The sequence below is a fragment of the Emydura macquarii genome, unplaced genomic scaffold (genome assembly GCF_026122565.2).
Source record: "Emydura macquarii macquarii isolate MOO-44397 ecotype Brisbane River unplaced genomic scaffold, CSIRO-AGI_Emac_v2 contig_2897, whole genome shotgun sequence".
In the NCBI taxonomy this organism is placed as follows: domain Eukaryota; kingdom Metazoa; phylum Chordata; order Testudines; family Chelidae; genus Emydura; species Emydura macquarii.
This window is the reverse complement of record NW_027133034.1, coordinates 6,685,608-6,697,793: the sequence shown is the minus strand read 5'-3', so window position 1 is coordinate 6,697,793 and position 12,186 is coordinate 6,685,608. Positions and strand designations below refer to the sequence as shown.

At 42.5% G+C, this 12,186-nt stretch overlaps 1 protein-coding gene across 1 annotated transcript in view; it reads left to right on the top strand.

The window, feature by feature from the left end:
• LOC137167121 (guanine nucleotide-binding protein G(q) subunit alpha) overlaps positions 1 to 12,186 on the top strand; it is a 206,677-nt gene that overhangs the window by 156,884 nt on the left and 37,607 nt on the right. The window contains exon 5 of the mRNA XM_067569124.1: positions 2,647 to 2,776. Coding sequence (XP_067425225.1) covers positions 2,647 to 2,776 — 130 coding nt within the window. The remainder of the gene's footprint in view (positions 1 to 2,646; positions 2,777 to 12,186) is intronic.

Sequence of the window (12,186 nt, the reverse complement as noted above, 5' to 3'; positions counted from 1 at the left end):
AGAACAGGAAATGTGCCCACTTTTGCTCTCTGCTGAGGTCAGAGGACAGCTCCCTGACGGACGCATTTCTGTTCTTGTGGTCAGGGGATCTCATGTATGCGTTTCCCCCGATACAGTTGGTGCACAGAGTCCTAGTGAAAGTCAAGAGAGACAAAGCTTGAGTCATTCTGGTAGCCCCGGTGTGGCCTTGCCAGCACTGGTTTGGGATGCTGCGAGACCTCTCTGTAGCTCAGCCATGGTCTCTGCCATTGCGCCTGGATCTCATCTCCCAGGACAACGGCCGGCTGCTTCACCCAGACCTAGTCTCCTTACATCTGACAGCTTGGCTGCTGCGTGGTTGAGTGGGGAAGAACGACACTGTTCAGCCCAGGTCCAGAGAGTGCTGCTGGAAAGCAGAAAGCTTCCACTAGAGTGTCCTACCTAGCAAAGTGGAAGCGCTTCACTGCTGGGCGGCCGATCACAAGGTGTCGCCGACGAAGTCTTCTATACAGGTGATCCAGGACTACCTACTTCATTTGAAACAGGGAGGCTTAGTCTTTTCGTTGGTGAAAACCCACCTAGCGGCAATATCGGCATTCCACCCTCCAATTCCGGCCAGATCGGTCTTCTTTAGTGAAATTCTAGATTCTAGATTCCTCAAAGGGCTGGAAAGGCTCTTCCGTCAAGATTAGAGAGCGTCAGTCCCCCAGTAGGACCTGAACCTTGTTCTGTCTTGGCTCACTGCTCCGCCCTTTGAACTGTTGGCTTCCTGCTCGCTCGTGCATCTGTCCTGGAAAGTGGCATTCTTGGTAGCAATCACTTCTGCACGTAGGGTTTTGGAGATTAAAATCCTGACCTCAGAGCCTTATATGGTGTTTTTCAGCGATAAAGTCTGGCTCCGCCTTCATCCAACATTCCTCCCCACGGTCGTCTCCTACTTTCATGTTAACCAGGACATCTTTCTGCTGGTATTCTGCCCTAAACCTCATAGCTCCGGTGAACAGAGGCCTCTGCACTCACTCGATGTAAGGAGGGCTCTGGCCTTCTACATCGATAGGACCAGATTGTTACGCCACTGCACACAGCGCTTTGTAGCAATTGTGGACAGGATGTAGGGCAAACCGGTTTCCTTCCAGCGAATATCATCCTGGATCACAGCCTGCATTCGCGCCTGTTATGAACATGCTGTCAGCTCATTCCAGTAGAGCTCAGGCATCTTCAGCGGTCTACCTGGTGCATGTACCTATTCGGGATATTTGTTGGGCCGCTACGTGCTCATCTGTGCATACCTTCACGTTCCACTATGCCATCACGCAGCAACCTCGGAACGATGTGGGATTCGGCAGAAAGGTTCTGCAATCTTCACAGCCGTGAACTCCTGCCCACCTCTGGAGGTACAGCTGGTGAGTCACCTACATTCAGAATGGACATGAGCAAGAACTCGAAGAAGAACAGTTACTTACCTCGTAACTGTTGTTCTTCGAGATGTGCTTATGTCCATTCCACAACACACCCGCTGTCGGAGTTCTGGCAAGAAGGAACTGAGAGGGAGGGGGCCGGCAGCGCCATATATGCAAGTGCATACGCGTGCCACTGCAGAGGGCGCTAGAGCCGGCCCTACGCATACTACTAGGGGAAAAACTTCCAGAACTAGTGCATATGGTGTGCACACATACCTACATTCAGAACGGACATGAGCAACATATCTCAAAGAACAGCAGTTACAAGGTAAGTAACTGTTCCTTACAATTACAGGGTTAAACTGCAAACAAGAGGACATTTATGCGATCATTTCAAATTTCAGTTTGTTGTATATGCTCACTCCATCATATTCTTCAGGTGACTAAAGTGTAATAGGAGTAGTATCATTTTTTTCTGATTCTTTGTAATTTTAACAATGTGTCATTGTTAAGCAGTTACTGAAGGAATGGATGAACCCCTATTCAAACACATGCGAAGCACTAACTTGTGTTCTTGGCAGAAATTGAAAAATACATAAAACATTTTAGGCATTTTCAATAAAACACGTTTTTCAAATTTTGTGTTGCTACTTAGTTTAATTATGTGTCACATGCTCACCCCATCCAAATGATGAAATTTATATCAGTTCTGTTCATTTCCAGGCATGGGCAAATTTATTTCTCACTAGATCATCTATCCTCCAATATATATTTATTGATTATCTTTTGAAATTTATTTGCTAATTCCTCAAACTATACCTTGTAATTATATGGAAAAATACAGAACCTATTTCAGTTTCAATTGTTTTTACTTTGGCTGCAAACTGCTTTACCCTCTGCATACTTGTTTCTGCTAAATCTATGAGGCTGATTCCTGCAAGCACTCCATGCATGGTGCTCAGAATTACTTCAATGAGATTTCTTCCTGCAGAGCATTTGAGAGGAAGAGGCTCATAATTATTAAAATCTATGAGCCATGTCAGGCTTATAAAGGAAACATGGCAAACACATACACTATTGATTTTTAAAGATCAGTTGAATGGCTGCTAACAAAAATGGGGATTTATTTTCGTTTCCAGCCAAATTGTTAATTCCCTATGTTGCTGAATTTGTGGATTTGTGAATTTGCTTCATAAGTGGATGTATATTGATCTTTATTAAGCTTTGTTTTCCCCTGGAATTGATGTCGATTTTGTTCACCTTGCAGAATGGTGGATGTAGGAGGCCAACGATCAGAAAGAAGAAAATGGATACATTGCTTTGAAAATGTCACGTCTATCATGTTTCTAGTAGCCCTTAGTGAATATGATCAAGTGCTTGTGGAGTCAGACAATGAGGTAAGCACTGACTGAAAACACTCTCTTGAGCATTGCAATTGATTGAAACCTGAGCTAATGGTTTGGGAATTACGTGAGAGAGCCTGGAAAGGAATAGAATCAAAGAAATAATATTTCATACTTATCAATTCATCTCAAAGTAGCTAGTTGTCCTGTCAGGATTTATGAACAAATTGGTATGTCCATTCCCATTGTGGCTACCAGCAATATCGTACAGGTTACAATAGTTATGCAGACATCGAAAGGTTGATCTTCAAATGCTATTGTACAAACTGATCCCCTGTATGGATGATCTGTGGAGCCAAGCAGTTTTTTGCTGCAGTAGAGCAGTGGTTCTCAACCAGGGGGTACATCAACTCCTCTAGATATTTGCCTCGTTTTACAACAGACTACATAAGAAGCATTAATGAAGTCCAGTACAAACTAAAATTTCAGACAGACAATGACTTGTTTATACTGCTCTATATACACTGAAATGGAGGAACAATATTCATATTCCAATTGATTTATTTTGTAAGTATATGGTAAAAATGAGGAAGTAAGCAATTTTTCAGTAACAGTGTGCTGTAATATTTTTGTATTTTTATATCTGATTTTGTAAGCAAATAGTTTTTAAGTGAGGTGAAACTTGGGGTACGCAAGTCAAATCAGACTCCTGAAAAAAGTATAGGAGTCTGGAAAGTTTGAGAGTCACTGCAGTAGAGTATAGTTGACTACAAATAAATTAGTTATGGTAGTTATTTGTGCAACTAATGTTTCCTATGGAGCCCTACAAGTAGGGTTCTGTAAGGTCAGAGTGGTTACATTTTAGACTAATTAGCTGGAATGCAAAATGAAGTAGCTTGATGATGGCATTTGCTAGATTTCTTTCCAATTGTAAATCCAAATCCTAAAGGGAGGATAAACAGGCTCAGTTCATTGTTTCTAAGCATAGCATTTTCACTTGCATTCATTCAGCTGTTACCATGAGAAATAGCAAAAGGAAGAAAATCGTGTATTGCAAATAGGATTGTCAGAGAGAGCTTTTTTTGATTTTGATGGATAATATCAATGTTTATTTTAAGCATACTGTTCTATTTTTATCTATCTAAATTTTCAGTTACAAGAAATTATGGGGGGCTTAGAAAATAATTATTTAATGACAGTAGATACTGAGATTCAAAAAGTTGAAGCTTTATAACCATTGAAATACAAATTGTCACTATCACATGTCAAAATATACAAACTAAATATCCTTATATCAACTAATACTTTTTCAAGCAGCATTTTTATTAGTTTACCTATCTGTAAATTTTAGTTATTATCAATGGAGATATGTTTTTGTTGGAGGGCGGCGGGGTGTGTGTGTGTGTGTGTGTGTGTGTGTGTGTGTGTGTGTGTGTGTGTGTGAAATCAATGTTTGCCAATATTTCCCCCCAAAATGGAACCCTTCCAAACCTAATTATAAAGAATGGATTAAGCAGGGAAAATGTACCAATAGTTAATTTAACGGTTACCACATATATTAGCTGCACTCCGTGACAATTTTTCAGGGCAATCCGATAATTTAATATTTGGAAATATTTCCTTTTTTTAAAAACCAGAAACTGTTCAGTTACCCGTCAAAACCTAACAGGGTGTGCCACAGCTCTCCTAGCAAGTCTTTTTCATTTAGCCATTTTAAATGAATCAGCATAATATTTTAATATTTACATGATTGCAAAGATGTGGGTTACATCATTTCAGAGAATGGCAGATATGGCAAAATAAGTCTGGTTTACCCGCAGACTCATTATGAATATGCTTGACTCTTTTTCAGTGCTTTTTCTTAATAAAGTCCAGTTTCAAGAGTTAAGTAAGAGCCTGTAGATTCATACTTTAATTAATTTATTTATTTAAGAAAAAGCTCCTGTTATATCAGCCATCTAAAAGTACAACCCTAATAAAACAAAGCTCTTTCAATTTCATAGCTTTGGTGTGAACTCAGACTCTTAATTCACAAAATGTTCATATCAGTGAAGGACCAGAATAGACTGCTGTACTACACTAAATACATCTTTAAATTTTGCTTATGGTCAAAGCTTCTATTCATTTAACTAGGCTTCACATCCGCATGTTTTTATTTTAATTTACAAAGCATGTGCATTATAACAATTTTTTTTATCAGTGTAAAAGCCCAAATGTGGGACAAGGAGCCAAAATTACAGGCACAAGAAAAATAATACTACAGAAAACTTAAAGCATTAAATCCACATTAATTCAGAGGACACACACAGTACCCAATACACCTCTCAGAACCACAGTAAGCCCTTCACATGGCATAAACGATGCTTACTACATATGAGAGCTCTGTGCCTGAAATATGTTGAGTTAATCTCTTTATTATTATTTTTTAAAAATCTCACTTTCATGATCCTGCACCTGAGATATAATTAATTTATTGTATTAACAGTGAGATAATACCAAGTTTAATGGTATGGGATGATGCTACATTGGTTCTAAACTAAGGAATATCCCTCACAGTGAGGGCTAGTTCATAATGCATGACTGCCTCAGTCTGAAGAGAATAAACCATGACTGAAGTTAGTTTGGGCAGAAGCGGGGGGCTTGATGAAAAGTCTGTTACGTGAATTGTAGCTGAGGGCCATGTGTAGAGTGTATTTTTGATCTACTTTATATGCAGTAATATATAGCATTGCATTCACAGTAAATTACTAAAAAAGATAATCTTAAAATGAGTTGACACTTTTTCATATTGCCCTGCCCTTTGTCAGTGTAGTCTGATAACTAAGGAAATTGAACAGGTTCAGATAAATCAAAAGTCAATCAAAACTTGGCCCTACACTCAAACCATGCCTAAAATATTTGAATTATGAAGAAGTTTGGTTACCTGCTTGTTTCTTTTCTTCTCTGTATTATCCTGTGGCAGCCACAGACTAGAAACTGAAGTTTCAAAAGGTAGCTATTCTCCTAGCATTTTCATGACACAGTTGAAACCAGAAAGCACTAGAAATCACATAGGGAAAAGCAAGTTATGACAGATATACAGTCTGATTTCCAAACCACGAAGGGTTTGGATACTCTTCATATTAAACATCTGAAACTCTGAATGGTTATCAGCTGAAGTTCCCAACTTTTTGAAGTTTGCTCCTCACCACTATATGTTTGTTTCTTTAAAAAGCAAATGGAAAGTTGACGTTCTTTAACACAAACTGATAATAAAATCTGATTGACCTTACATAGCTGGAGACTAACATGCAGTCCCAGCTTAAAGTTGCCATTCCCTGAAAAGGGCTTCCTCTCCAGGAATAACTGCAGAAATCAGTGGATGCCTACTTCAGTTGCTGGGGGTTTGTTTCTTTCACAAGGTTGTTCCAGGGAAGTATTCCCATAGAGAATGAAAACTTATCAGCCTCCTAGGACTGAGAGCATTCTATCTAGATCTCTTGTTCCTGAAGATTACTCCTCTGCAACCTATTCTCATCAGACAGGATTACCATCACTGTAGTATCAGAGTAGACCAAGAAAGACTTTTCTCTTTCCTGTTCCAGTCAGCAGAGAAAGTTTTCAGAAATCTCTGAACTCCCTTCATATTTTGGGTTGCCTTACGTCTCCAAGCAAACGACTCCTATTATGTATTTAGGGGACAGAGCCCCAGAAGGTGTAAATTGGCATAGCTCTATTGACTTCTCTGACACTGTGCTGATTTACATCAGTTGAAGGTGCCTTACTTTATGCATCTAAGTTTGAAAATTTTGTCCCATGCCTGAGGCCTCTAATTAAATCTCCATTTCCCCTGTGGAACCTTCAGCCTGATCTTCAAAACCTTCTGCCAAGGTTACCTTTGAGTCACTACACTACAGTTCTCTGCATTCACTTAAGGCCTTGTCTACACTAGAAAGTGTGGTCGACGCAAGTTACAGCAATGATCAGAAGCACTACAGTTACAATGCTTGTGCCTGTCCACACTGCACTCGTGTTGCTGAAGCGGGTCCATAGTTGGTGCTCTAGCATTGACAGTGAGAGCAGTGCACTGTGGGCAGCTATCCCACTGTGCAACACGCCAACTTGTGCTGCTGGGAGTTGTGGGAAGAGGATTGCAATGCATCATGGGTGTGGGCACAACGTCCCAGGGTGCAGTAATTTCTGTCCCATCATTCCATGGGTTTCCGACTGTATTTCAACGGTCCCCATTTCCTGAGCGCCCGCCTTCTATATCTGAAAGGATGGATCCTGCACTGCTCTCCACTGTTGTTGTCAGTGTTCTGAACACATCGCGGCTGGTCATGCAGTATATCCGAAGCTCCCAGTCGGAACAGGAATCCGAGGCCTCTGACCTGCTATGTGCCACGCAAACAAACAATGCCAGATTACTGTTGGCATTCACAGAGCATCTGCACATGGTGCACCACCACTTTTGGGTGCATGAAACAAGCACTGAGTGGTGGGATCGCGTTGTTATGCAGGCCTGGGATGATGAGCAGTGGCTGCAGAACTTTTGAAAGCGCAAAGCCACCTTCACGGAACTCTGTGTGGAGCTTGCCCCTTCCCTGTGGCGCATGGACACCAGAATGAGAGCTGCTTTCTCAGTGGAGAAGCATGTGGCAATTGTCATGTGGAAGCTGGCAACTCCAGACTGCTACCAGTTGGTCGCTAATCAGTTTGGATTTGAGAAATACACTATTGGAGCTGTGTTATCACAAGTGTGCAGGGGCATTAATCACATTCTGCTACGAAGCACTGTGAGTCTTGGAAATGTGTGTGAAATAGTGGATGGCTTTGCAGCAATAGGATTCCCTAACTGTGGCGGGGCGATAGATGCATATTCCAGTTTTTCCCTGGACCAACTTGTGAGGGAATATATCAATAGAAAGGGGTACTTCTCTATGGTACTGCAAGCATTTGTGGATTACTGTGAGCATTTCACTGACATCAGCACAGGTTGGTCAGGAAAGGTGCATGACATGCAACTTCAGGAACACTGGCCTGCACAGAAAGCTGCAAGCAGGGATTTTCTTTCCAGACCAAAAGATTCCAATGGGGGATGTTGAAATGCCCACAGTGATCCTGGGATACCTAGCCTACCCCTCACTGCCATGGCTCATGAAGCTTTATATGGGCAACTTGGATAGCAGCAAGGAGCGTTTCAATAACAGGTTCAGCAGGTAACCAAATGACTGTTGCATGTGCGTTTGGCAGATTAAAAACTCGCTGGCGATGCCTTTTTGACAGGTTAGACCTAAATGAGAAAAATATTCCCATGGTTAGAGCCGCCCTGCTGCTCTATAATATTTGTGAAGCTAAGGGTGAAACGTTTCCCCCTGGATGGAGCATAGATGCGGATTACCTTGCAGCTGAATATGAACAACCAAATGTCAGGGCTATTAGAGGGGCAAAGCGGGAAGGCCATTTGAATCAGGGAGGCCTTGAGGAGCCATTTTGATAATGAGCAACAATACGGTCTTTGTAAACATGCCTATGATTGCTGTCCAGCTTGTACTGTGTATCGATGTGAGCTGCAATACCATGTGCAAGACACAAATAGAAATTGCTTATTCTTCACAGTGTATGTCTTTGTTAAATAACAATTATTCACAACACACACAAAAAGCTGGGCTCGAGGGAAGAAAGCAATAAGGGGCAGTGTGAACCATGACAGCTGGATGTAAGCTTCCAGAACAGTAACTGGACTCTCTTAAGGGGGGCAGTGAACAGGGTACTGAGACAGGCCGGGAGTTTGGTAGGAATGTGTGGGTGGCATTTGGGGAGGGCATGGGAAGCAGTTCTGTAGTGGCTGCAAGGGGGGGGAGCATGATGAATTCAGTCTGCGGTGTTGTCAGTGACTTCAGCAGCTCCTCTATGGCTTTTATCATGCACTCATGACCTGCTATCACTCTCTCTCCTGGTTTTCCCTCCTCTCCTGTCTATCAATTTTCTGATTTTCAGACACAATGTGTCTCCATGCCCTTTCTTTTTTTCCCCACTTTGGAGGATGGAGGAGTTCTTGAAACATCTCCCCTTTGCTTTTCCATGGTCGTTTTCTTATCAGCCGCAGTTGTTCGGCAGGTGTGGAGGGGTTTCCCCTAAAGGGCACATCTGTAGAAGCACAATAAACAATGAACAGAAGCATTATTGTGAGTGCAATAACAGCATAGAGTCATTACTGTAAGATACACCTCTTTCTTACTGTCCCCCGTCAAGCGCACAGCTCAACGATCAACCAGGGCATGATGAGTTGTGGCCAGGGGAGGGGGTGCTCAAGCTGGGGAAAAGATTCTGGGTGATTGTTTGGGGGTATTGATTCAGGTAGCTAGGGACAAAATTTCAAATTGTGCCACCATTTTCCACAGACGGGGGCCGTAGAAGCCAGTATCTCACTCCTGAAAGTAAGCAGGGATGCTAGGGTGCATCTCCTCCATGCGAGCAGCTTCAAATTGGGTCCCTATGCTGCTCGCCTGTGTGCTGCATTGGTCCCTGCACAAGTGATTGCCAGTTGGTGCGGGAAACTTTCCTACAACAGGGGAAGAGAAAAAGCAGCTCTGCCAAGGAATCTCCGACAGAGGACTGGCGAGTACTTCCAGGAAAGTTTCCTAGAGATCTTTGGAGGATTCCTGTGAAATCTCAGTGTGCATTAACACAATTTTCCACTGCACGGCATAGCTAGCTGAACAGGGGAATGGGAAGCACATGCAAACACAGCTACTGTTGTGCATTTTGATCCCTTCAACAAGCTGTATAATGCAACAAAGCAAAGGACAACTGTACCTCATGTAACTGAGCAGCATCAGCTCAAAAAATCACTTACATGAGCTCCCCTCTCCTGCATTCTGCTCACCAGAGCTGGAGGGCTGGGACTGGCTCTTAGCCTCCAAGGTCAAGAAGAGGTTCTAGCTTCCCATGTCAGCAAATGACCCATTCCCCTGCTCTGCATCATCCTCCAACTCGACCTCCTTGTCCATGACTTCTTCGTTGGGGTTGAGTCCTGTGTCTGCTGTCTCCGGACCCGTGGAGGTATCCATGGGTCTCTTGGCGGTGGAGGTGTGGTTGCCGCCAAGGATGGCTTCCAGCTCCTTATAGAAGCAGCAGGTCTTTGGCTGTGCACCAGAGCAATAGTTTGACTCCCTAATCTTTGGGTACCCCTGCCGCAGCTCCTTGATTTTTGCATGGCACTGAAATATGTCCTGTTCATAGCCCTTCTCCACTAAATGAGAAATTTGACCATATGTATTGAAGTTCCTTCGGCTGGAGCAAAGCTGGGACTGCACAGCCTTCTCTCCCCAGATGCTGATCAGATACAGAAGGTCCAGTGTGCTCCAAGTGGGAGAGTGTTTGATGTGTGCAGCTGCCATGGTCAGCTGGGAAGATGAGACGTGAGCTCTTCACGCCAGCCAAACAGGAAGGGGAATTTCAGAAATTCCCGGGACTTTAAAGGGGGAGGGGTGGATGGCTGCAGGGCATCGGAGTTCAAATTGATAGCCAGAGTGGTCATGATGGGTATTGTGGGACACTTCCTGGAGGCCATTTACCAAAACATAACCTAGCGCGGTGTCTACACTGATGCTTTGTCACCAAAAGTTTGGCGCAAAAAGCTGTACCCCTCTCGTCGAGGTGGTTTTATTTTGTCGCAAAATCGGGAGAGTTGGGGCAGTGGGGGCAGTGATTGCCGTGTATACACCACCACTGTTTTGGCAGAAAAAGCTGACTTTCATCGACAAAAGTCTGTAGTGTATACCAGGCCTACAATACAGTTTGTTAGGGATGCCATTTTAGTCCATAGAATGGGGTGGCTTGTTGCTTTAGCCTTCATCCTCTCTAGCTGTTCCACATAGGGCAGGTGGGCCTTTATATCCACTCTAATTTTTTCTCAAAGCCTTCTGTGGAGATCTCCTTCCCCAGCTCATGCCCCAAACCTCTGGCTAGGTAGGAAGTCCTATCACATTCTTGAGATGTCTAAAGGACTATCAAAATTTACCTTTTCCCATAAAGAGAGGTTTAGGAAATCTAGGTCACTATTCATCCTTCTTGAGGAGGTTTGTGAGGAAAGTGTATTCTCTAGCGATTTCCTGTCCTGATTGATCAGGTGCTGCATCCAATTCTTGTACTAGCTAGATCAAGTAGCTCTCTTAATCTGCATCCCTTCTCAGAGCAGTCATTATTTCCCCAGCTGACTGAGGGATAGCTTCCATAGTGGAATTGTAACGACCTCCCACAACCTTGTGCTCCATTCATGTCAGCTGAAATCCTTTATATGATATGCGCTGAGAGGGGAGGAACAGTCTGATTCTCCTTCCAAGCATTCTTCTACCTCCTCTTTTCTTTCTCACACTTCTCCTTCCACTTCTGCCTAATGGTTTTCTGGCTACTTTCACTCCATGCCTCTTCCAGGCAGACTCGTTCTTTACCGGCATCAGCCACATCTCAAAAAAACAAATTTCTCTTAACGGCTAAATTTTTTCCTAGGGGTGGCAATACCAGGAGAGAAGCCTATCAAAGTGTCTGTAAGATGTGGAATTTAGGCTGAGAGTAGGGTTTTCAGTGATTGAGGAGCACTACTCCCATTAACAATAAATGGGACTTGTGCTCCTAAATCTCCTGCATAGTGGCTAAATGTAGGGAATATTGTGTAGACTAACCTTTATATTTCTGCTTTGGAAATTCTTACCTGGGAAATACTGCTGAAAGTTCAGAAGGAAATATGGACATTAGAAAACTCAAAAGCAGATTAGATATCTGAGTGACAGATAAGAAGGGTGCATCTATCGCCTGTATTCATGTTGCCACATCATGGAAATGAGTTGTTCATAAGAGAAATAAAAGGCTCTTGGAAAGCAGTTTTGCCAAAAATTTGATTTGAAGTAAAGTATTTTTTGTTTGTTGATGTCAGTATGTTGCTATGGGAAGGTATGGCTTTTGCAAATACTGTTCTTGTCATTGAGCAGTAAATTTTCAGCATAGACCCAAGGGGATTTTAGCCAAGCAACACTTGTGCACCACATTGAATATTTACTTTTCAGTGTCAAATGTTTCTTGTCAGTTTTCGTTCATGACTCAAATGCTTACTATTAAGTACAATACTTTTGGTTTCAACTGTGGCATGCAACTTTTAAACGCTGAATGATGTGATTGAAAATGTTTTTGTCATTCTGATTTGACATCAGTCATGATAAGCAAAAATTTCTTCATCCCAGCTGTTTACGGTAGCTCCTAGCCCTGAATTTATTTCAAGCCTTGATTTTTGTGGAAAAATACTGTAATTAAAGCTGTTCTAATTTTTCAATATTTCTCTTTAAAAACACATTGAGATGGTATAAAGCTGCAAAATTCCTTGTGTCCTGAAGATTGTTCCTGCTCTGCCTTCCCCAAGTATTTAATATGCACATTAACACCAATGAAAATAAACTTCTGAAACTTTTTGTTTTTCACTTTGAAAT